A 25,136-nucleotide genomic window follows, 5' to 3' on the forward strand; every position below is an offset into this window, starting at 1 on the left:
TGAGTGTCAGTGAGGGGGTGGAGGGGGGTTGGGGGGTTGCCTTGCATCATTGGCCGCTAAGGTGTGAGCTGTCATTGGGGTGTCGTGTGCACCTTCCTGCTCACGTTGCAAGGGGGCAGCCCTGGTGTCCTGGTGTGCGTGTACGTGTACGTGTGTGTGTGTGTACGTGGGGGGTGCCCTTCTAACCTCCACACCCCTTACCCCATCTCCCTGTCCAAACAAGAACACTCCTCTCTCACACACACACACACACACACACACACACACACACACACCTCTAATGGCTGGCTGGCACTGTGTGTGCTGCTAAGGGCAACAAGTCGTGTGTGTGTGTGTGTGTGTGTGTGTGTGTGTGTGTGTGTGTTATTAGGTGTCTGCAGTTCTAATAAAGGAAAGCGCTGCGTCCTTCACTGCCTCATCAGGCTCTGCTCTGCTTTGTCCGCCTGTCTGACTTGCGTCCCTGCGTCTCTCCCACCCCTCTCCAGCGCGGCCGGACGTCCCGCAGCCTCTGGATGGCCGTCTGACCAGCAGCTCGGACAGATCGGACGGGATCTGCTCCCTTCCATTTACCCCCCTTGTGTTTTTTTTTATTTTTTTTCAAATCTGTGAGTGAACTTGCGAGGAGGTGTTTTTTTCTATTCTTTTTCCTCCGAGATGTCTTCCTCGAAGTGCGGACCGTATACGCGTTTGTCCATATAACGAGAGGTGGTGGGTGCTGGTGGTGGGGGGTGTAAGCTTGTGTATGGTGTGGCCCGCCGGCGCTGCTGGAAATGCTGGGGTGTCCAGCGGGGTTATTTTTGGATCAGTGACAGCGTGTCAATGGCTGCAGATGCGTCGCAAAGGAAGGCTCTGAGATACCAACAGACCCTGGTAGGTTCCTCGATCTTCTGCCCGTCGCCTCGCCTGTTGTCCTCTACCTTGACTTAAAACCTCTTTTCCCTCCACCTCTTACTTCCCTCCTCCCCATGCACCGTTCCCTTTCCCTTCTCTCGCCTGTCTGTCCGTCTGCCCACCTGACTCTTTTCCGGCTCTCCCCGTTACTTAACCCCTCGCCGCTTCCTCCTTGTCACCTCTCACCGTCTCTATGTTTTTATCGTCATTACATCCTCGAGCAACGTCTTGGATCCGTTTTCAAAATAAGAAAAAAGTTTATCTAACAGACAGTGTGTGCAGCTTTCACGGCGCCCACGGTCTGAAACACTTGCTTAAAGATGATACGTGCTCCTGCCTGCATTATTCAAGGATTTTGATCTATTTCGATAAAAGACTCCTTTCGTGCAATTTGTCCTTTGAGCTTCTCCTTGTGCTGCCTGCGCGAGCCATTACTGTTTTCATGTGCCGGTGGATATAAATACCAATATAGAGGAAACCCGAGTATGCAGACAGGTTAGATGTACGCACGCAGATAAATGTCACCGTATCCTCCCGTTCATCTGCTGTGACAAGGCTTATCTGAAATGATTAACTTTCTTCTCAGGAGCATCATCTCCGTCTTTTTTCTTTTTTCTTTTTTTTAAAAAGACTCTTTAATCCGTGCACACCTGCTCTGTGTGCATACATGACTAGAATGACTCCCCCCCCCCCACCCGCCCTTCGACCGGTGAGAAGCATCCCGACGACATCCGAGGCGTCTAAAGGTCACTTTCTGCGCCGCTGAAGAGTAACACAAGTGAATGACAGATACGTGAGCAGCTGTGGCGCTCACGCACGAATGTGCTCCGTGCAGCCCGAGCAACTGACAAAGTGAGGAGGATCAGTCACGGTGTCTTTTATCCGTCTCCTTCGAGACGATGGACGGTTGCCCGAAGCAAATCTCAGCACCCATGGACGGGCCCTGCAACCCCTCCTCCCCCCTCCCCTGCGGGCGTCCCGGGGGTCAGATATAAATAAGAAATCTCAATTATCCGCTCTGTTCACATGGCTTAGCGTCTCACATCTCCCAGGTGTGAAGTCTGTGATGGCGTGCGTGCGAGGGAGGAAATTAGAACCCTGGAAGATTTGAGGAGTTTAAGTGCGGAGCTGTTAATAGATTGTCCAGAGCAGAATGTCTGTTTATTGGCCAGTAGCAGGAAATGGCAGCTTCAGGCTGACGGTCCAACTGTGTGAATGAGTGCTGAGGGTCTGCATGTGTGTGTCTGTTTTAACTGTTTGCAGTGAGTAGTCTGTCAGGGTTCTCTCCAGGTCTGTTAGAGAAGGTGTAAAGTGGTCTGGGCTTAGTTTGTTCAACATCCATTTATGTAATTTCTGACTGAAATTATTTTACTTTGCATCTGCTTTTAACCTGGTACCTAGAAATGACAAATAAAAAACTTTTGACCTTTGACATGCTTAAAAAACATCATCATTATTACTGTTATTATCAAAACAAACAATAAGATGGTTTAGAGGGAACCAATGAGCCCTGTCTTGTATGTTTCGCTTTAATAAATCTAAATGAGCTGTTATCCAAATTAACATAAGTGGCCTTTATTTTTCTATAGCGTAGTTATTAATTTAAATTATGCTTAGATAAAGTGAACAACACATTTGAGGCATTATTTCTAAAATACACAATTATGTAATAAAACCCTCCTTTGAGGTGGTCTGTGTCTTTCGACGACCACACGGATCCACCTTTGACATGTATGTCTTGATGTATTTTTACATGCTTTCTTGCCAATTAGTTTGCTTGTAAAGTTGCCTTTATTACTTCCAAGTGACACACGGCTGCTGTTGACCCTTGACTTTAAAGAAAGTGGAAGCTCTCCCACGCTGACAGCCACTCTCCAGCAAGTCGCTGAGGGCAGATATCTGTGTGTGTGTGTGTGTGTGTGTGTGTGTGTGTGTGTGTGTGTGTGTGTGTGTGTGTGTGTGTGTGTGTGCATGCTCCATTCTGTACATTGCTAACTGCTCTAATGCTGCCGGTTGTGTGCCACAGTTTACTGGATAGAGGTGGATATAAGTGTGGCTGTGTGAGGAGACGTGTGTCAGAATGTCCCAGCAGTGAAACCGATCTCACGAGTCTCCGTGTAACCGCTTGAAGGGATAATGTTTACCTCGTTGCGCGCTGGAACGACTGCGATGTGAAACATTACATTTCGCCTGATATCGCAGATCGCTTTCGTGCCTCTTTCCAATTACTGAGGTGGCACTCATTTAATCATCCGGCTGTCAGCGGCTGCATCACCGGCGCCGACAGTTGGAATAGTGTCAGCAACCTGCCTTTGTTTTTCATGTAAAGGTTGGAGCCCTCTGTCTGTCTGTACAAGGGGCCCGGTGGGAGAGACGATCCGAGGGGGAGATAAACATCGTGAGGGAGAAGCAGAGTGGCGGAGAAGTGTGTCAGTGAACATTGGGTCACACCGGCGCTAAATTTATCCACGAGTAAGGTTTCACCTTAGGGGAGGAGTTTGGATGGACGGAGCGGGACGAGGGGCGCTGGGAGGTCCAGAGGGAGGAAAAGGTGGAAGTCTGAAGACGAGAGTTCGGTCACAGGCGGGAAAGTTCCGAACTGACGCAACAAAGAACTGCCCTGTGATTTTAATTGTTTTTTTTGTTGTTTTTTTCTGTAGAGGTTAAGATGAACACAGAGCGAAGATGAACTTTGTCACGAGAAGTCTGTCACAAGAACACAACTGTTGATTGAGAAAAATGCCCTAAATGAGCGTTTTAATGAATCGTTGTTGAGTCGGAAATCTCATCAGTTCAATTTACCAAAGTAACAGTCTTGCTTGGGCTTGGACCCTAATAATGGTCATCGTATCCCAGCATGCATCAGGCTGAATACCAGGATACCCATCAGTGATGAACCTGTGGTCCAGAATGTAATGTATAATTTATAGGGCCCATATTGAACCTGTTCTTACATTTTTTTCCATCATCGACTCAGTGGAGTAAAAAAGTTCTTGTCTAAACGTTCCACATGATTGAAAGGGGATAAACACAGAGGCAGTCTCGGAGGGGGGAAAACGACCTCTGTGATGTCACAAAGGGCACCTATTCATATCTATTAAGATCATTGTGCCATGCTGCAGGAAAAGGAAGGAGACACACTTGTTCTGTGTTTTCTACAGGTACACGTTAAAAAAAACACTGAATATTTTCGTTGTTGATACTACCAGGTCGGACCATATTGTTTTCATTACTTCAGCCGGATTTGTCCTGGCTGCCCGCTACAGTTCTTGATGGGGCTGCAGGAATCTGCAGGATCACCGTCCCGGCTCAGAATCCACCCCTCTGAAAAATTAAGAGCTGCTGACAATTTATTGTCAGGCCTCAAGTGTCTGCGTTAACCTCTGGGTGTCCCCGTGTCATACGTGCTCCAGCGGTCATACCTGTCCGTCACCGGGACTGGCCAGCCGTCAGGGGAGGCAGGTAGCAGGCAGCAGGTCCAGCCTGCGTCTCCCACCCAGGCAGGCACGGCCAAGGACAGATGTAAGACAAAGATTATCCAGGGAGGGGAAAAAAAATACTCAGTCTGTTAGAGCAGCAGCAGAAAGTGCGGCTGCAGCGGCGGAGAAGATGAGGGAGCAGATCAAGACTTTTGAAACGGTTCTGAACATCGACCAGTTCCTGGTAAGAGCTCACGTCCGCCTCGGCTCGGCCTTCTTCTCGTCGGTTTGAGCCGAGAGAGGCGCATTTTGGCTGCATTGTCGTACATTCAGGTTGATTTCTGCGTGACAAAGGTGGGGAGGGCGTTTTTTTTCTTCCTTGCATGACTTTGTGTTAACTGCAGTGTTGACTCCTGCATAATGCACTTTTCATTGTGTTTTTTCCCCGCGTGCTGACGGCTCTTAATTAGAACATGACAGCTCGAACAGCGCTTTGTGCTGGTTAATTAGGGTATGCATATGGAGATTTTACATGCAAGTGTGTGTGTTGGATTGGGGAGACTTGTGTGTGTGTGTGTGTGTGTGTGTGTGTAGGGGGGGGGGTAATCTCCTGATCTATCATCAGTGGGCAGGTCAGATTTAATCATTAACCTTGTGCTGGGGGACAGGACGATATTGTTGTAAGGGCTTACTCGCTGCCACACACACACGCACACAGGCGCACACATTAATAAAAGATGTTGACAAACACACTCAATCCTGCTGCTGCTGCTGCTCAAACAAACACACACTAACACACAGTGATATATGTAGATATATGAATATGAATGTACAGTGCTGGTTTCCTCTCAGGAGGAATGCACGCTTATTTTTTCTATGTTTTTTTTTAATTAATTCTCAAAGTCACACTGTCCTTGAACCTGGCCACCTATTAGCAGCTCTAACAGTGACTGCAGGCAGCAAATCTGAGTCCCTCTAGACTTGTTTGCCATGTCTTTTGACTTTAATTCCTCTTTATCTAGTTTTTTTTTTAAAGTCGTCTCACCTTGTTAAAGCAGCCCCATGAAGCCGACACCCATGAATATGTTCAAAGCTCTCCACAGCTCATCGGCATTGTGTAACCATTGTGTTCCCGGCGATGTCACCAGAGGAATGACTTTCATTTCTTTTTTTTTTTTTTTTTCATCTTTCTTTGTCCCACAAGACTGCAAAAAAAGCACAGCATCACAAGTTTGACTTCTTGCGGTTGAAAAGAAACTACGACTCCTTTTTATGCATCCTGTAAGGAAAAAAAGAAATATTCAAAAGGAGTGTGAAAGTGTCTGAGAGGTGCTGGTTTGTTCTCTGCTGCTCTTGGAGCGAGGGCCGCGGCGAGAAGCGTGTGAAAGTTGGGGCTCATGTCACGTTTTGACCCTGTACTAGACATTGAAGGTCACACGCCGGCACCAAGTTAAACACGGTGTCGAGAGACGGAGCTACAAAGTCCGTCCGTCACGGACGAATCGCGGCTTTCTCTCACGCTGTCACGTCTAATGGCAAAATACACTTACAGCCTAAAAAATACCAAAAAGACACGAACCACAAATGGCAGTCATAGTGTCAATAGATGCCACAGAAAAGGAGAATCACAGTCTGATCTTTTAATGCAATAATTTTACATGCTATTAGACGCAAAGACAAGCCCACAGAGGATGTAATCCTTGTGTTGTCCTTTAGAAAGCGATCAGCTGTGACCATCTACTGGACTAATTTCATGTATGAATGGTTCACAGATACAAAAACATAAGCCTGAGTTTAAAAAAGAAGAAGAAGAAGAAGAAGAAGAAGAAGAAGAAGAAGAAGAAGAAGCACAAATTACACTTTAAACCACTGAAAATGCATTATATTTTTTACCACTTTTGTGCAAAGCTGAAGGCAGAATCCACCCTGTGTGTGTGTGTGTGTGTGTGTGTGTGTGTGTGTGTGTGTGTGTGTGCGTGTGTGTGTGTGCGTGCGTGCATGTGTGTGTGCGTGTGCCGGCCGTCCCTGGTTTTGACAGCGCCTGGTGCCAGAGGCTGTTTGATGATGCTGATGGATTGGAGCTCTGGTGTTAATGTGTAGTGCAGCGCTGGCGATGCTGCTCTTGTCTGGAGAGCAGGACCGGAGATGGAGGAGGACCAGAGCTGCTCTCACACCGTCCTGCAGGGAGGTGATGAGGAACAGGTCGAGCCAGGAGGACCAGAGGCTCCGTCTGGTTCCCATGTCAGTGTTTTTTTTTTTTTAATATGTATATATATATATATATATATATATATATATATATATATATATATATATATATATATATACATATATATATATATATATATAAACAATATATATGTATATGTATATATGTATATATGTATATACATATATAATATTGTACTTTTTTTTAAAGATTCTCCTGCTTACATGTGAGTTTTTATTTGATCACCTTAACCTATCGTGTGGCGCTGCTGTTGAAGACTTCTCTTTTCTTGACAGTCACACTGACAAAAAGAAATGGAGCAAAATTCCTGGATGCGTAGTTCCGCAGGTGTCTGACTGGAAAATGGCTGAGAATTGCAAAAATTGCAGGCTTATTTGCGCTTAAAGAGTAAAGATTTAAGAATACTCAATACACAACTAGCAAAATGTAGTTTGTATTGTGGCACAGAAATGAAATTGGAAGTGAAACTTTATGAAATGAAATTGGATCCAGTTTGTGATGTGCTGATGACTTTGTGCATGCATGCATGGCCACGGAGAGAGCAAGCTGCTGCTGCAGGGATAGTTTGGAAAATGTTCATTGCAGGTGTGATGAAAAATACAATGTGTTTCGACTATTTAGTTGAGAGCAGGTTGTTTTTCCTCATCATTGTCATTATTTTAGTCATTTTTTGCTTGAAAGGTTTGGTGCTGCCAAAGTAAATAGGAGGCAAGTTTAAAGGAGTTCATTAGGCTGTTAGTTTGATGATCAGACTGTGTGTTCCTGTGCAGGACAGTCAGATGTCTTCTTGCACCTGACGTTTTTCCCGAGGCGTCCCTGACCTTGGCGTGACCTCTGCTGCACCACGCGGCGTTTGCAAAGGAAGTTTCTTTTTTTTTGCCGACTACCTGCCGCTGCCCACCTGCCCTTATTACCAACAACCTCTGCTGCCTTCACTTGACACGCTCTGACCCTGCTGCTCTCGCAGACAGACAGTTACCCGCTAGTCGCAGCTCTGCTGCCGCTGCTGCTGCTGCTGGGCCTCGTGTCTGGATGTGTCAGCTCTCCATTCCTGCGTGAACATGAGACAGAAATGTATAAATGTATGCCGGCTAGCCAGCTCGGGCTGCTAGTGCTGCAGCCGCGTGGTGGTGGGACGAATGCGATCCGCGAGGCTTCAGTTGCACATCGGAGCCGCGGCCAGAGCGGCAATATTTTACGGCGTCCACCGTTTTAACGAGCGCGGTGCAAACTGATCGCCCTCTGACTGCGGCAGCGTCGTGATTACTGCTTGTGTGTGTGTGTGTGTGTGTGGTGTAAAGTGCACTCCGGGTGGAAAGGGGAAGTCGTGAAATGTCCTCTTTTCCAGGAGCTCTTCCTCTGGTTACCGTCCAGCCCCGGCCTCCTCCTCTTGGGGAGGGTTCAGGGTTTTTACCTCCCTGCATCGTCTATTTCTGTCTGCCAGGTTATTAAAATTGTGTGTGTGTGTGTGTGTGTGTGTGTGTGTGTGTGTGTGTGTGTGTGTATCCATGTAACCCTTACACACACTGCACATACTGAGCTTGTGTAGCTCCATATCGTCCCCATCAGCTGTTTTCGTCCCTCCCTCCAACTCTGTCCAGACTCTTAATGATTTTAACTTCGGCCGGTCATGTTTTGGTTTTTTTCTCACCCTTCTTGTCTTCCACAGCTGTACGGCGAGTACAGGGAGCAGCTGGGGAACTTTGCCCGTCGTGAGGCAGCCCGTTTGCTGACAGAGCGACAATGGAGGCGGCAGGCAGGCGACAGCGGAGCGGCCCGCAAAGGCCTCGGAAGACGGCATCATCAGCAGCAGCAGCAGCAGCATCACCCACCACTGGAGTCACATCTCAGCCATGTTTCCTCCACCAAGAGCTCGCGGCCCTACTCCAAATGCCAAGGTGACCAGTGGACGAGTTACAGTGCACCCAGTGGGGCTGTGTAGTTTCACAACCTCTGCGCTTTAATGCAAAGACAGAAAGAGAGTGTCAAGGTTGTTGTAGCTGGTTATGATCTAATTTTGCTAAATTCCAATTTAAGGTTCCATATTATACCAAGTTTCACGTCCTAGGAAAGAGGATTAGAGCCACAAGAAGACAGAAAATATTACAGGAAGGAGATTTTTTTTTAAGTTTTCATTTCCAGTTTTAAGTTTCGTGAATAATGTCGGAATTTCGTGAATAAAGTCAATGTTAACAAAGACGCAATTTTATGAACAAAGTAGAAATTTCATGAATAAAGTTGACGCAAATAAAGTGGAAATTGGCGAGCAGACTGGATGGAAGACCCACAGTTAAAGTAAACTGCCGAAAAAAGGTGCAACCCACAAGGTTCACCCACAGTAATCAGGACACTGGCGAAAACTGAAGTACTCCACTAGACTTGCGCGCAGAGCCTTTTAGCTTTATTCTTGACATTTTGACTTACTTCACGTTGACATTGATTGCAAAATTTCAATTTCATTCACGAAATTCTGTCTTTTCTTACGTCAACTTTATTCCAGAAATTTTGTGTTTAAAATTTCAACTTTATTCTTGAATTGGAAACTTAAAAAAAATTCTACCTTAATTTTTTTCTCTTCGTGTGGCCCTAATCCTCTTCTGTAATGTCCATAATGCACTTGTTTGTTCAGACTTTGGTTGTAATCAAATTTACCTGTATTTGATTTTAACAGCCAACTATTGAGCAGACCTTTCACTTATTATTTCTGACACATATTATTGGGACAATATGGGATACAGCAGGGCTGTATGGCTAAATGGACTTCACATGGAGAGTTCAGAAATCCAACATTAAAACGTCTCATGATTGTGATGATTTTAAAGCCTATTTGCCGCCAGAGCAGCAACTAGAACAACAACCAACCGAGCAAACGAGCTCGCAGTTTCTGCTGGGCGATGAGCTGCAGTGCGATGACTCTCCTGGTATCACATAAGTGGTTCCCTCGCAGGCTTTATGATGAGCGGCCGGGGTTATATATCGAGATAAATGGGTTGAAGAGGAATCATCAATCTCTCCCCTTTGCCCAGATTGTTTGGCCCGCGTGCGGCGCTACATAGTGACCAAGATGGGGGAGGACTGGATCTTCCTGGTCCTCCTGGGGCTGACCATGGCGCTGGTCAGCTGGAGCATGGACTACACCAGCGCCAAGAGTCTCCAAGGTAACGCAGGCGGCCGAGGTCGGGGCCATTTTTCATGTCAGAGTTTTCCGCTTCATAATCGGAGACTCAGGTTTCCGTGCGGGATTCGGTTCATTTATTCGTGTATTTTTGCCGACTGCTGTGCCGCTCTCTGTTCTCTGCTCGCTGTATATTCCTGCGCCTCTCGCCTCCTTCAGCCTACAAGTGGATACACGGGGAGCTTAAGGGCAACGTGCCCTTCCAGTACCTGGCCTGGGTCACGTACCCAATGATCCTGGTGGTGTTCGCTTCGCTCTTCTGCCACCTCGTCTCCCCGCAGGCCATTGGTAAAGCTCCTCTTCTCCCGCCAGTCCTGCCGCCGCCGCCTCTCATCTTAGCTTCAGACAAAAACCTTTATTTTTTTTTTTTTATGTCAATTCCTCTGCAGGTTCCGGTATTCCAGAGCTGAAAACCATCCTGAGAGGAGTCGTGCTGAAGGAGTATCTCACCCTCAAGGCCTTCGTGGCTAAAGTCATCGGGCTGACGGCTGGTCTGGGCAGTGGCATGCCAGTGGGCAAAGAAGTAAACGCACCCGCCCTTTTTTCATCTTCCAGCATTTGTCCCCGTCCATCGATCAAGCCTCGCTCTCGTCACGTCCCCCCCGCCTCTCCCCCTCTCTCTCCCCTAGTCGAAGATGCACCTTCCCGCAGATTTTCACCCGCAGATAATAAATCATCCTCTGTCGTCTTCCTCTTCTTTCGCCCTCCCTCGCGGGATTTACGGAAAATTATTCAGACCCTGAGAAAAGCAGTTCATTCGTTCTCGCCATCACAGGAGCAGGGCAACTGTCACGTCCGGCAATTACACCGTGATTTATTTGCTCCGATGCAACATGTCCTAGTTTAGACTCCTTAGCCTGCAGACAACAAGCGGTACCTGTGTAGGGTTGCGGGATGCACTGATCCCTGTTCTTGCTTCTTCCCGTGTCCTTTAGGGTCCGTTTGTCCACATTGCCAGCATCTGTGCGGCCGTACTCAGCCGGTTCATGTCCATCTTCTCTGGTGTCTACGAGGTAAGCCGATGCCCTGACCAGAGCCCAGGAGACATGAACTTTTCTGCTACGGCTGCTGCTGCTGCTGCTGCTGCTGCTGTTGCTGCTGTTCCCCCAAATGTGCTTCGCTGCTGCCTTTTGTGTAATTCACAGGGTTTCCACACACGAGATGAGCGTCTGCATTTGAGATTTGGGGCTGTTTTTGAGGCCGTTTGAATTGTAGCCTCCTAATTACAACTTTCAGGGGACGTCTTGCACGGCTGACCACTCTGTAGTTGAACCACAGGCTTAAATGAAGACGGACAAAACATTTTTCCAACTCTGTTTTTATGTATGAGTGTGGTGCCAAAAATAATTACAAGCCCGACTGTGGCCGTTTTGCATTGGTGATGATGTCATCTGGAGCCAGCAGCAGTTGAGAGGGCTGCAAAGACTCCGTGGTTTTGTTGCCAGCTGCAGCTGCAGCTAAACACTCTTAAGTCGACGGCGGTCCCGTCACGTATTCCTGCAAGACCTCGTCGGTCAGCAAACTGTTGCGCTAATATCAGAGTTTAGCTTGACTATGCATCGTTACATCATCTTCCTGATAGCGCAGTCCAATTCTGTTTAGTATATATGTGACAGTTGATGGTACTGGCACTATGCCTCCAATAGATCATGTGCTCTGGCTACTTGGCCAAGGGGACATCCCTTTGGCCGACTGGTAAAGGCGGGAGTCTGGGGTCCGAGGCCCGCCCAGGCCCTCTGTACCTTGCCACATATAGTCAGAGGCCACAAGGGCACAAAATGCGGTTGGCATTGAGAAGTATGCAAAACCTCTTTGTGTTGTTAATAAGAGCAAAATCGTGGGGGGAAAAACTGAGTGTGGAACAACACAAATGGCGTACAGGGACAAAGCAGAAGCGACAGAGCATTTATACTGAGAATTTACACAGGAATTGTGTGGCGAGTTGAGTTAATACTAGATACCTAATTATCTTTTTAGGCTAAGTTACCAACACGCACTACGTTTCACCGCACTACAGTCTAGTTTCATTAGTGCAACTTGTGATGCAACGTCTGTCCTGCTTTAGAAATAACTGGTTGACCACAGAAACACACAGAAAATGTGTCCTTCACTCATCCATTGGCATGATTTTCACGTTCCAGACTGTCACCGCCACAGTGTTGGGTCTTTGTCAACGTGACTTTTTTTTTTTTTCGAGGGTCCAGTGTGGGAATCCTATGACTCATCTGCCACCCGCACCCCCACCCCCACCCCAGCCTATTTCTCCTGTGCCTGTGTTTTGCTCCCCCATACCACTCGTCTGTGTTTGTGTCTCTCTATATTAATAGTGTGATTGTAACGTCTGGCATGTGTATTAACTGTGATCTCCCATATCTCTGTCTCCCTCCTCCCCCGCTCTCTTTGGCCCCTCCCTCCTCTCATTCATCCCTGCCTGCGTCCTCCCCCCTCCACCTCAAAACCCCGCCCTCCCGCCTTCTGTCTCCACCCACCCTGACCTTTAACCCCAGAATGGCGTCCATAACCAGGACCTGTTGGTGTGTGCGTGTGCCGTGGGAGTGGCCACCTGTTTTGCTGCCCCTGTGGGAGGCGAGTCGCGCTCCGCTTGCTCGGCCCCGCCTGCTCTTTCTCTCTTTTTTTTTTCCCTCCCCCTGATTAGGTTGGACACGGGTGTGTGGTCGGCGGCTACAAAAGGAGGATGAAAGTGTCCTCAGATGTGTGCTGTGCTTATTGTGATGAATGAATACATCCCTAGGATGTGTCAGAAGATATTATGAGCTAAGCTGTGGTGTGAAAAGTAAATACCTCCTGCCTCCTAAAGGCGCCTGGGCAGAAATGGAAAATTCAGCCACAAAATATATACAATCTTGAATCATTTCCAAAAGAGAATATGTTAGAATATATTTGCTACTCTTTGAAATCTCACTCCAGTCTTTGTATCCTGCAAACTGGCTCTCAACTATCTTTTTAATTAATTATATTCCTCATTGTGAGAGCGAGTGTTTGCCTTCCTTCCCACTAGAAAATATAAAAATGTATTTCTGAAAATCTGAAGCCTTTCCCTTGACCAGGGCCTCAGTCTGGAATCTTCAGTCTGCAGTGATGGATTACACATGAATCAATATTGAGCGCAGCTCCACTGGAGGCATCAGAGAACATGAGTACTAAAACACAAATATGTTTTCTTCAAAAATTGCCTCAGAGCCCTTGCAAGCTCTCACTTTTTTTTTCCAAACTGCATAATTAAAGCAATACAACAAAATAAGACGGCTAATAATACACAAATGCCTCAACTGTGCAATTGGATTGAACCCTCATCATTTCAGGTCAGTCATACTCGAATAGGATCTTCCCCACAAAGAAATAATTTTCAGCAATTCTCGCTTCTCCACTCGGTAAATTCAGTCTCTGGTGGCATTTTGTAATCCACAAAGCTGTTCTGGAGTTTAATGGACTGAAAGAATTCCTCCCACCCGGCAGCCCTGTACTCTGATGTGACAAAAAAACAAAATGCACACAGGAAGACAAAGCGATCCGATTGATCAGAATTGGTGGGTTGAGTGGCAGATTAATCTGTGTAGCCATTTCGTTTTCTAGATGCAACAGAGTTGCCTTGGATTTTTCAGTTTCTCATCCTGCACTTCACTTGCACACTCCTCATTTTTTGTGCAAGGATTTAACTGACTGTCAGCTTCTATGAATACAACCCAACCAAAGAGCACCTGTTTTTTTTGACTGATTCTCTTCAAAGGACCCAGGCAGCGCTCCTTCTTCCCTTTTCTTTCCTTCACTCACGAAATTCTATTAGGCTGAAAAACATCATGAGGAGATTTTTTTTTTTGTAGAGAAAGAAATGTTTTATTTTGTCTGCTTTGTTGCGATAAGCTTCTGGCAAAGTCGGCTGCACCTCACTGCTGTGCGCTTTCACCCTTTCACAATCTGTTGTTCTGCAATTTCCTAATTTGTGTAACCAAATCTTGCCCGCAGTCAATTAAACTTATTCACTTTATTTCCTTTTTGCTCTTCTTCCCAAATTTCCCTATTGTGATCACCCCTCCCCCACCCCCCCCCCACCCCCCGCATTTTGTCTCACCCTCCACAACGTTCTTCCTCTGTTTAACACTCCTTCACTCATTCCTCCCGCTGACTCACCTCTCTCCCCCTTCGCTGTCCCTCACGCCCCTCTCAACGCTGCCCTCTTGTGTTTCCCTGCCCTCTCCCTGTTCCCTGCGTCAGTAGAACCCTTATGGTTACACAGATATTCTGACGGTGGGCTGTGCCGTGGGTGTGGGCTGCTGCTTCGGCACTCCGCTCGGAGGTACGGTAACGACCCGCTTCACCCGCTTCACACCATCACAGCCGCTGACCTTCGACGGGGTTTTTAAACCACCGCGTGCTGGCACGAGCGTCACGATTCAGCCTGCCGTTGATTAGAAACAGCTTTATTCAGCTCGGTTCAAGTGATCAAAGAGACTGCAGCCATCATCCAAAACCCCTTTGTAAGTTGGGGGAAAAGGAACGTAGAAGTGAATTTTACTGCTCCGCCGTCTGTGGCTCTGCTGAAGGCCTCGGGCGTTTCCCTTTAATCAACAGATGAGTAATACGCAGCAACTTTGATATCTGACGGGGCAAATGTGAAAGCAATTATTCCATTGTTCATGGCAAAGCTCCCTTGGTTGTTTTCCTGAGGCAGCCGATGAAGCAGCAGCGAAACTGGCAGCTGGTCAAAGCAAAAAAATTATAATGAATTGATAAATATTTGAGCGTCAGGCTCTACTTTGAGATTTTGCAGTTGACTTTTTTTTTTTTTGTTCCTACGTTGAGGTCAGACCAGTCAGTGTAGACTGTAATCATTCATAGAAATCTGCACAGGAGCATTCAAATATCCTCAAACTAGTGTTGTGAAAAATATTGATATATCGCTTAAATATCGATATTGAAAACTAAAAACGGTTCAATATGACTTTTCCGTAGTATCGATAAAGCGAGACTCAACGTACAGACTCCAGCGCGATCTCCCGCCCAAAAATTGTATCGAAAATCAATACTTCTCAACATATCGTATTGAAGTCTGAAATCCAGTGCCGTGATAACACTAATCACCACGTACTGTGGTGGCTGGGAGTCTCGGCAGTGTTGGGGTGAAGTCTTGCTAGACAGGGAGACAAACAACCCACCCTCACTCACGTGTGCAGACAATTTATCAGCCAAACTCCAATGTCTTGCGGCTGGAAGGCGGAGGACCCTGTGCACAAGACAACAACCACACAGAAGTCGCGAGCTTCTCGCTGCCACCGCCGTGATGAGTTATCATTAACAGCTGCTACCAGTCGTTTGCGACGGGTTAAAAAAAAATCTTCTTCTTCTTCCTCACAAGTCTTGTTCATTCCATCCATGTCTTCAGATCTGCTGTTTTCACTTGTTTTAAAGACAAAAATGTCTCCTTCAATGCTAATATTGACTTTATTGCATTACATGCCGAGTGCATCCATGTGTGTGTGTGAGAGTGTGTATGTGTGTAGTATCGACTCCCTGTGGTTCTCCCGTTGTGTATAATTACACCCTCCTCTTCAAGTGTTTTTTTTTAGCTCAGCTTATTTAACCTCTCTTCTCTTTCTGTCTTCTCCCTCCATTTCTTCTCCTTCATCTCTCATCTGCCTCCCCATCTCCTCGTCTCTCCATCCCGGTTGCTCCCCCCCCCCCCCCACCCCACCCCCACATCTCCGATCCTCTTCCTCCCCTGCTCCTCTCCCTTCACCGCCACCAGGGGTGTTGTTCAGTATTGAGGTCACGTCTACCTACTTTGCAGTGAGGAATTACTGGCGGGGATATTTCGCCGCCACATTCAGTGCCTTCATATTCAGGGTGCTCTCTGTGTGGAACAAGGATGCTGGTGAGAGGCGACACACATGCACGCACACACACACACACACACACACACATACACACAATTGCGCGCACACGCACAAAGTTGTGGAACACTGCTGAGCCGGCATTTTATGTAAAGTAGCGGAATATGACAGCTCAGTAATATTTTCTTCTTTAGATAAACTGGAAATGTTAAAAGTCATCAGCGTCCGTATTTCACAGTTCCCCAGCACTGGGAAATGTAATACCTGCGTCCAAATCCCTCCTGTTTGCCCATATATGGTGCATTTTTGCTGTCCATAGATAAAAGCTGCTGCCCATAAAGAAATAGAACAGAGTTTGTTGTTCCTGTCTTCTCCTCTTTGTATTATAGTTAATTAAAAAAAAGCTAAATATTACATAGGATTTTACAAGTTTTACAAGTTTCAGTTTTAAACTGTCAGCTCTGCACCACATGTTCCATTTGCCTCGATTCCACCTTGATTTAACGAGAGCGAAAATATTTATTATTACACTGTAACTATCACGTTGTAAATGCTGTGTAATACCATCTCCCACTTGCTTGGCCTTGTTTCTCAGGGTTTACTGTGTTTTTGGCACTTGAGATGAAGAAGGCACAGAGGTGGTGGTGGAGGAGCCGTGCGCTGTTTAGGCTCTAACGCGCTTTGCTGCGCTTGTCTCTGTCTCCCAGTCACCATCACAGCCCTCTTCAAGACTAACTTCAGGATGGATTTCCCCTTCGACCTGCAGGAGCTGCCAGCGTTTGCAATAATCGGGTGGGAATATGTATAAATGCCCATGTGTGCCTTTTTGCATGATGGATGTTTGAAAATCAATCCAGCATAAAGAACCATTTAAACGAGTCTGAAAATGAGTTGTTCACCGTCGGATTAATCGACGTTTGGACATTTTCTAATGGCTTGTGCTCCATTTTAAGCCAATTTTTAAATTGCAGAGTAACTTATCGAAATCTTTCAGGCTCAAACAAAGCAGGAACCGGCTGTTTCTGGTCTTTGCAGGATCTCTTGTGGCTTCCTGGGAGCGTTCTTCGTCTACCTGAACAGGCAGGTTGTTCTTTTCATGAGAAGACCGACGGCGCTCACACGATTCCTCACCAGACAGTGAGACTCCAGCACACGCGCACACAAACATACATCAGTTGTTGCTGTGGCTTTTGTGCTCATTAACTGTGGTGATTGTGCAGATAGGCGCTGTTGCAGCAAATGTCTGCCTGCCATTCAGCCAATTCTTTTTAATTCTCCTCGGCTTCACTCTGAGAACTCATCAGTCTCACGACGTCGGGCCGGGACTGCAGCAGTAAAGCCTCCACAAGCTCTCAGCCTGCTCTTGCTCATTTATTTATTTATTTCGCAATGCAGAGATTCACTTTTCTTCTCGGATCTCAGCAGTCAGGGAACATTAGTCTCCACCATTAGCGAGGAGTGAAACAGCAGAGAATCACAGATTCGGCGATGATTCGCACTCCCACTAAGAATTCTTTTTCTGTGGCAGGCATCGCTTTGCCTCATTGGATGTTTCTGAGAATACACAGAGCCTCCTGTGAATGACTCTGTGCGTGTGTGTGTGTGTGTGTGTGTGTGTGTGTGTGTGTGTGTGTGTGTGTGTGTGTGCGTGCGCTCCCCAGCCGTTTGATCTACCCAGGTGCTGTGACGCTGATCATCGCCACCTTCACGTTCCCTCCTGGATTCGGACAGTTCATGGCTGGAGAGGTTTGGACTGAGTTCCTCTCACACTCTCTGACTGATTCTAACTCATCAGGATGCATTACATTGCACTGTGGACACTAATGGCGGTTTTGCGACATGAGTGTTTTTTTTTTTTTGTTATGTTTTTTTTTTTTTTTCAAAAGTCCGCAAGCCTTGCCGAACATTCTTGCGTAGAAACCCCATGCAGGCGACAGCTTGAGACGAGGCCAGTTGCCGTTACCACCCAAATCTCTGACCAGGCTGTCACTGTTGGCTGCAGTTGCATTGTGGGTATGAGAGGAGTCCGATTTTGACAGTGAGAAATGATAAATTCGGCCCCGGCTCTCCCTTGTGTCTGTGACAGCTGACCAGTCTGAACTGAAGAAACTTTAAACACTTTAAAAATCAAGTTTTCATCATTTTAAAACCCTTTGTGAGTTGAATTCTTCAGCCTTTTTGGATTTGCACAGTTAAACACGATGTTTTGAAAATGTCTGGGTTTCTTTCTCCTGTTTGTGGTTTTCTGGTAACATTGTGCACCCTGTTGTGTGTCCAGCTCATGCCCAGGGAGTGCATCAACTCCCTCTTTGATAATTTCACCTGGACCAAAATCTCCGGATCTCCTTTCCCCCCTGGCCTGGGCCACTCGTCCGCCTGGCTCCACCCTCACGTCAGCGTCTTTATCATCCTCCTCCTCTTCTTCGTCATGAAGGTACCTCCCCTCCTCCCCTGCGTGTCTACAGTAGGGTGGGTGTCGCCTCAGAACGGATATAAAAGCCGCTATAAATCTCTCTCGGAAGTGCCCCAATCCCACCTCCGTCCTGTTTGTGTGCCGCAGTTCTGGATGTCAGCAGTTTCCACCACAATGCCCATTCCCTCGGGTGCCTTTATGCCAGTGTTCATATTAGGTAAGAGGATTTGGTAAGAGGAGTCTCCCGCTGTGCTGCCGTCCAATTTGTCTTAAAGTGTGAGTATCTCTCTCACTCTCTCCCAGGGGCTGCCTTTGGTCGTCTCATCGGGGAGATCATGGCCACCCTCTTCCCAAACGGAATCCTCTTTGATGGGATAGTTTACCGCATCCTGCCTGGCGGCTATGCTGTTATTGGTCAGTCTGCACGTCCTAGCGCTCTTGTCCCCAATGACCTTGAGGGATGTGCTGGATGCTGGATAATAAAGAAATATCGGATAACGTCTGAAAGAACAACCTTCGTTTTAACCAAAATATGAGATTATTTTAATAGTAGCATATATATTTTTTTTGTAAAATTAGGCCTCTGTAAATTTATGTTTGAGGGTGTGGACCCAGAATCGACGTATTTCGAGGAAAAGAAAGATTTGTAAAGACAACGCTTGCATAAATAATTGAAGAAATTATTTGATTAAAAAAATAAAAACGGCATCATCACAATCATCATCATAATGCTGTAAAAATAATTACACTGAGTTTCCCTATAGTATATAATTTTTCACAATATATTTAACAGTTTTCTCATAAAAACCCATGAACTCTGTTTTTGACGACTAAAGTCAACATGTGTTGGCCAGCGTGGAGACCTGAAGTGACATCTGTTGCCGCGCAGGTGCAGCAGCGATGACAGGCGCCGTCACTCACACTGTGTCGACTGCAGTCATCTGCTTCGAGCTGACTGGCCAGATCTCCCACATCCTGCCCATGATGGTGGCAGTCATCCTGGCCAACATGGTGGCTCAGGGCCTGCAGCCGTCCCTCTATGACTCCATCATCCAGGTGAAGAAGCTGCCCTACCTGCCTGAGCTGGCTCTCGGGCACATCAGGTAAACCAGACGAGTTCTCAACTCTGCCTTGTTTCGCGTTTTTTACCACGGCCACTGGGCAAAGTCCTTTCACTGCTGTGTCCCTGTACCCGCAGCAAGTATAACATCTTTGTTGAGGACATCATGGTGCGCAGAGTCAAGTTCCTGTCTTCCCATTCCACCTATCGGGAACTCAACCAACTGCTGGAGACCACGACGCTGAAAACCATCCCTCTGGTGGACTCGAAAGGTCAGCTTCGAGGACAAAAGAAGGGTCAATTCAATGTTCCCTTTTTTCTCTCCCTGAACTTGCAATAACATTTTTTTACCTGTGACTTTCTGAAAAATATGTTTAGCATAGGGCTGTCAAACAATACATTTTTTAATCTCAATTAATCGCAGAATCTTCATAGTTAACCGTGATTAATCGTGGTTTGAATTGCATGTGTTCAAGGCAGTTTTAACACTATAGAGTAAAGTATATCTTACCAGAAATTGGCCACAGGGGCCGACTACGGGTTAATAAAAGGGACAGAAAGGCTTATGAAAATCGCACGCAAGCCCGCAGCCCTCCTGTTCACACCAGAAGCAAATTTCTGTGCGAAATGTGCACCAGACACACATAACAATAGTTACATCCCAGCAGCATTGAAAAAAGAAGAAAATCAGGCATTTTCTTGCCTGTCTCACTGTTCCACAACACTGCTTGACTGCATTGCAGAATCCATGATCCTCCTGGGCTCCATAGAGAGGACGGAGCTTCAGGCCGTCTTCGACTGGTGGCTCTCACCCGAGAGGAGGGTCTTCGAGAGGGGCCAGAGCTCCCCGGGTCAGGGCTCCAAGGTCAGCTGGGAGTCCTTCACCTTTGTTGACGAGGGCAGCCGAGAGGACAGCAGGGACAAGGTGAAGGGAGGAAAACCGGAGACAAACCATGGACATTCTGCTCTTTGTCTCTCTCGTCAGCCGTGATTTTCTTTCTTCTTCCGCAGGCTGCACCGGTGCAGGAAGAGCGTAACGGCCCCACGGCGTCCTCCAAGTCTCAGGAGCCCTCCACCAACCACACAGGCTCAGGTGACCTGACCTTTGACCCCCTAACCCTCCACCCCCTCAGCCCTCGACCACGTGAAGACAAACCCAGCCTCGTTTTTCTCTTCTTTCTGGTTGTGGCGTCACCTCCTCAGAGAACCGCAAGCTGGCAACCGTCAGAAGGACTCTGCAGAGACTCTTCTCCTCCTCCACTTCCTCCTCAGGCCAAAGTGAAATCCAGGTACTCAATGGCGCTCAGATTGACCTGATTTTGTGTTGTCGTGACCCACCCCGCCTCCGCCGCCAAAAAAAAAAAGCTCAAATCAGCGGCGAGAGATTTTCCTCTAAGGCCACCTCACTAATGCGATGGGAGGCCACTGACCTGATGCAAACATGTGGTGCAGCAGGTGAAACCGTCAGCGCTCATCTTGTCACCGCCTGCGTAGCTATTTTCCGTTCGTTGCACCGTGTTTTTTTTGTCGTATTTTTTTTTTTCTCCGCAGGAGGCGACGACGACTCCGCCGCTGGCTGACGACATGTCACCGGAGGAGGTGCTGCACCTTTGCTTTTTTGTTTGCCAATCCAAAATGTTCCGTGTGATGTCGCTCCATATCATACGCGGGAGGTTGTTTTTATCTGACACTCCCGCCTCTCTCTGACCGGCTGACGCAGATCAAAGCCTGGGAGGAGGAAGAGCTGGACAAAGCCATCGACATGGAGCAGATCCGAGTGGACCCCTCGCCGTTTCAGCTGGTGGAGAGGACGTCTTTGCACAAGGTGACCGCGGAATTGTCTTCACCGTTTGTTGCTGCTGTCACTCTGACAGGATGTGAACACAATGTAACGTGCAAAGAGAGAAAGCTGCCATAAAAAAAACACTCCCTTCTCATTTCTGCTAATGGAACTATGCAGTGAGGAAGCTCTCATGAAAACAACATGTCGAAGGGCCAACAAAGCGCTACACATTTATACACACACAAATATGTATATATATAGGTATATATACCTACATATATATGTGTGTGTGTGTATATATGTATATATTTACTGTATACATATACATATATATTCAGATGTATATATACTGTATATACATACATATATATGTATAGATATAGATATAGATATAGATAGCAGCAACAATATAAGACTTATGTATTATATACATTATAGTTTTTTGATTCACCCATCCTTAGATATTCAGCGGCCAGTGAGTGATTCTTTGAAGACATACCAGCAGGTTTCCCACCGTCCTCCGCCGCCCAAATCCCTCATGCGTTTTCTCTTTTGAACGTATGCCTCAGTGCGTCTCCCTGCCCATATATGACCATGAGCTCCAAATGTTGAATTTCACGCTGTGACTCACGCGGCGCAGCCTTTTCATTCCCTCTCTCACTCGCATGGAAATTGTTTACAAGCTCGGCCATGCGAGCTCGGCACGGCCGTCACACTGGAATACGTTCGCGCCGACTGGATCATGTTCTTCTTGTTCTCCCGCTCTCCCTCTCTCTCTCTCTCTCTCTCCCTCTCACTCTCTCTCTCTCCCTCCCTCTGTCTCTCTCTCTCTCTCTCTCTCTCTCTCTCTCTCATTGCTCAGACACACACGCTGTTCTCCCTGCTGGGCCTCAGTCACGCCTATGTCACCAGTATTGGGAAGCTGGTGGGCGTCGTGGCGCTGAAGGAGGTACTTCTTCCTCATATCACTGCTTTTTAAAAGCAGCGTGAGAAACAAATCACATCTCGCATTGCTTCGTGTTTGATCTCAGGTTTGGTTTTGTGCTGCGTGCCGGCTAGATGCGCAGTGATGATCTCATGTCGTGGGCTGCCGTTCTGTCACACACTGCACCATTTCTTCTTCTTCTTCTTTTTTTTTTTTTTTTACCCTTTACGCTCTGATTCAGTCAGTTATTCCTGTAACTGCCCTCAGCGCATATCACTGATGTTGTCTTCAGCTATCAAATGTACTTCCACTTGAATAAGCGCTGTCTCCTCTCTATGTTCTGCCTCTGTTTGTGCATTAAGCTCTCCTGTCCTCCCCCCATTCTCCTCCTCCTCTTCCTCCTCCTCCTCCTCCTCCAACAGCTGCAGAAAGCCATCGAGGGCTCCACTCGCAGCGGGGTGCGGCTCCGCCCGCCCCTGGCCAGCTTCAGGGACGCCAGTCGGAAAGCCAAGAAGCACCAGCCTCCCTCGTCCTCGCCCTCCTCCCCCACCAGGGACAGGGAGCTCTGGGGCGAGGGCGGCCGGAGGGAGGGCGAGCTGGTGGGGAAGGAGTCCACGGAGGAGTCCAGAGGGGGGGCCTCCGCCCTCTGGGGGGCTGCCGGGTGTGACGGCCAGGCCGACTCCTCGGTCGGCGCCGGCAGTGATCCGGAGGGAGCCGGCGGGGCTCCGCAGGAGGCCGCCACCTCCTCCCCCTCCCCCTCCCCCTCCTCTCCGTCCACCTCCTCCTCGCCGGCTTCGCCGTCGCCCCCCGTGACCCCGGCCTCGCCCAGCAGCCCCATCCTGACGCTGTCGTCCCTGCTGGAGGAGCGGGAGAGCGAGGAGTCGGATGAGCCCATATAGACTGGAGCGACCGGAGGCCTCTTAACCCGGAGGCGGAGCTGCTATGGGGGGGGTGAGGGTGGCGTGCGCTTCTGAAACTTGTTGAACTTGGACTTTTTTCTTTTTCTACTCTTGCAGAAATGCTCTTGCTCCTTTTTTTCATTCAAAATCTCAGGTGCCTTCCTGCGTCTTTTGAACTGCCAACAGAGAGTTCGTGCTGTTTGTTATGTGCTGCCGTCGGATCATTTTATTAATTAAGCACTTGTGATCGATGAATCAGCCGACGGCAGAGTGTTTAGTCCCGGTCAAATCTCACTTTTATGAATAAGTAATGAGTATAAATAATTGATTATTTGGTGAAAGAGATCGTACACGTGGACTCGTAGTGTTTGGGGCCTCACTGTAAGACCTGATCTTCATCATATATTTGCTGTACGGTGAATATCTAAGTCGTTATTACCGACCATGTGCTTTTTAAGGACTATACATTTTAAAATTGTCTACTAGTCTATTTTAATGGCTTACACAAATAAAAGTGATTCTAGAAAAACCACTGTTGTGCTTGCGGGTCTGTGAGAACGAAGGCAACCGCTCGACGCGGTCTCGTAGCTGTTGCACACTGTGATGCAAGAGCTGCACCACAGTGCAACCCTTCGGCCTCCGATACAGCTGCGTTACATCAGTATTAACGACTGTCTGGACCGAGCATATAAAGTGAAGTATCCATCCAAATGATTTTTCTTCCACGAAAGCTCTCATATCATGTGAGATGACTTTTACAAACGCTCTCAAACGAAAACGTGCTGTGCAATTAACTGGGCATCAATGAGAAAAGTCTGTTCCTTTTTTCATTTGCTCTACTTTTTTTCCCCCAGCACTGATACATCTCCAGATTAGTAACCCCACCACCACCACCACCCAACCCAGCCATGGGTCGGTTCCCCCCTCTGAGACCAACTCGCTTCGTTGTTGTTCCATTTAAAACGTGTTAAAGGCCCAACAAAGCTTTGGCTGAGTTAGAGTCAGGCAGAAATGATGCCGTTCTCTGCAGTTCTACAGAGTCTTTTGATAATTACTGATGTCAGGCTGCTCCACTGGAGACCAGGACTGAAGATGAGAACCTGAAAATCAGTGCAATGTAGTTCCATTTCAGTCTTTTGACGACAAGCAGAAGATGAGAATTCCTCATGAATATTCCACCCACATAGAATCCCTGACAATAACTGGAAAGGAGCGTTACATGGAAAAGCGCGACAGGCTGGATTACAACGCTGCCAGGTACTTCATGGTCATTGTCTTTTTGTCTTTTTGTCTTTTTGTCTTTTTTTTTTTTTTTTGTCTGACAAGCACCAGTGGGGACGAGCGCCGACGCAGGTTGCTGCCAAAGTTGTTCGGAAAGATATGAAAGACTTGTGCAGGAGCCCTCACTATGAACACACTGGAGGAGATATTGACACATGCATGCACAAGGAATCCAGTTTTGTTGGTTCTTTTTATTTGCTCTTTCTCCACCAGAGGGAAAGAAGAGGGGACAGGTAGAGGAGCTGGAGGAGCTTCCGTCATGCAGGAGGTGCGAGAGGGGAGAGGAGGGGAAACGGAGGCGCTGACAGAAGACCAGGAGAAGGGGGGGGCCGTGTGGAAGAACTGTCCAACAAGCATGCATGCATAGGTGAGTGTGTCACGAGTGTGCACTTGCATCATCAGTGGCACACAAATAAAAGCCAATCTTATGTAGTTTTTCAGTGATTTTGAATATTTTTTCTTCTTCTATTTATTGTCCACACATTTCCGAAATCTATCCAAGTTACAGGTCTGATTGCCGCAAATTCCCCTTTGGTTAATGTGGAAGCTTGTTACTTTCTCTTCTTTTGTATCTTTAGGCAGTGATTCTTCCAGTAAAATAAAAAAAAAATCAAAAAAAGAAGACAGACTACCACTCACTGTGCACCGAGAGAGACATTTAGACAAACACAGATATACAGAACGGATACAAAGAGATAGAAACGGAGAGGAGGAAGGCAGAGGAACAGAAGCAGATTGGGAGCGTCGTGCCTGCGGACAAACTGCTGCAACGTTTGGAAGATGGCAGTATTTGACAAGAGAGCGGAGCTCCACTGATCTCAAATCTGTCCGATAACAGAGACGAGATGTGACCAGGAAAACTTTCACATCCACAGAAATATATTTGGCTTACTGTTATTAGTTTATTCATTCATTGAGATTTCGATAAACGGGAAAAAAAAAAAAAAAAGAAAAAAAAGAAAAGCCAAACGGGTAAAAACAACCCACATTGAAGCAGTTTTCTTTTCATCCTGGTATTCACAAAACTCTGGAGGTTTTTCCCACGACCGCGAGGCTCGAAGAGGAAGAAGAGTTCGGCCGCCCATCGAGAGGAGCGAGGACGCTGCTTCCAGATGGGTTGCAATACCGACATGACAGTAGAGACTCTGTACAGTGTGTCACATTTTCCTCCCCGCCAAGTAAATAGCTCAATAAATAAATGAATAAGCGCC

At 47.2% G+C, this 25,136-nt stretch overlaps 1 protein-coding gene across 1 annotated transcript; it reads left to right on the plus strand.

The window, feature by feature from the left end:
* Positions 1–394: 394 nt before the first annotated feature.
* Positions 395–23,971, plus strand: clcn1b (chloride channel, voltage-sensitive 1b). The gene is made up of 23 exons (XM_076041264.1): positions 395–870; positions 8,210–8,438; positions 9,567–9,698; positions 9,875–10,003; positions 10,105–10,238; positions 10,651–10,728; positions 13,952–14,030; positions 15,480–15,605; positions 16,272–16,356; positions 16,600–16,701; positions 17,226–17,310; positions 17,843–17,998; positions 18,125–18,194; positions 18,281–18,391; positions 18,867–19,080; positions 19,176–19,309; positions 19,781–19,962; positions 20,049–20,130; positions 20,241–20,326; positions 20,589–20,636; positions 20,758–20,862; positions 21,683–21,769; positions 22,168–23,971. The coding sequence occupies exons 1-23, from the start codon at positions 820–822 to the stop codon at positions 22,642–22,644; spliced, it is 2,982 nt and encodes a 993-aa protein (XP_075897379.1). The 5' UTR covers positions 395–819; the 3' UTR covers positions 22,645–23,971.
* Positions 23,972–25,136: the final 1,165 nt, after the last annotated feature.

This window comes from Nelusetta ayraudi, unplaced genomic scaffold, assembly GCF_046127955.1.
Source record: "Nelusetta ayraudi isolate G7.1 ecotype Tasmania unplaced genomic scaffold, CSIRO-AGI_Nayr_v1 ptg000063l, whole genome shotgun sequence".
Lineage (NCBI taxonomy): Eukaryota > Metazoa > Chordata > Actinopteri > Tetraodontiformes > Monacanthidae > Nelusetta > Nelusetta ayraudi.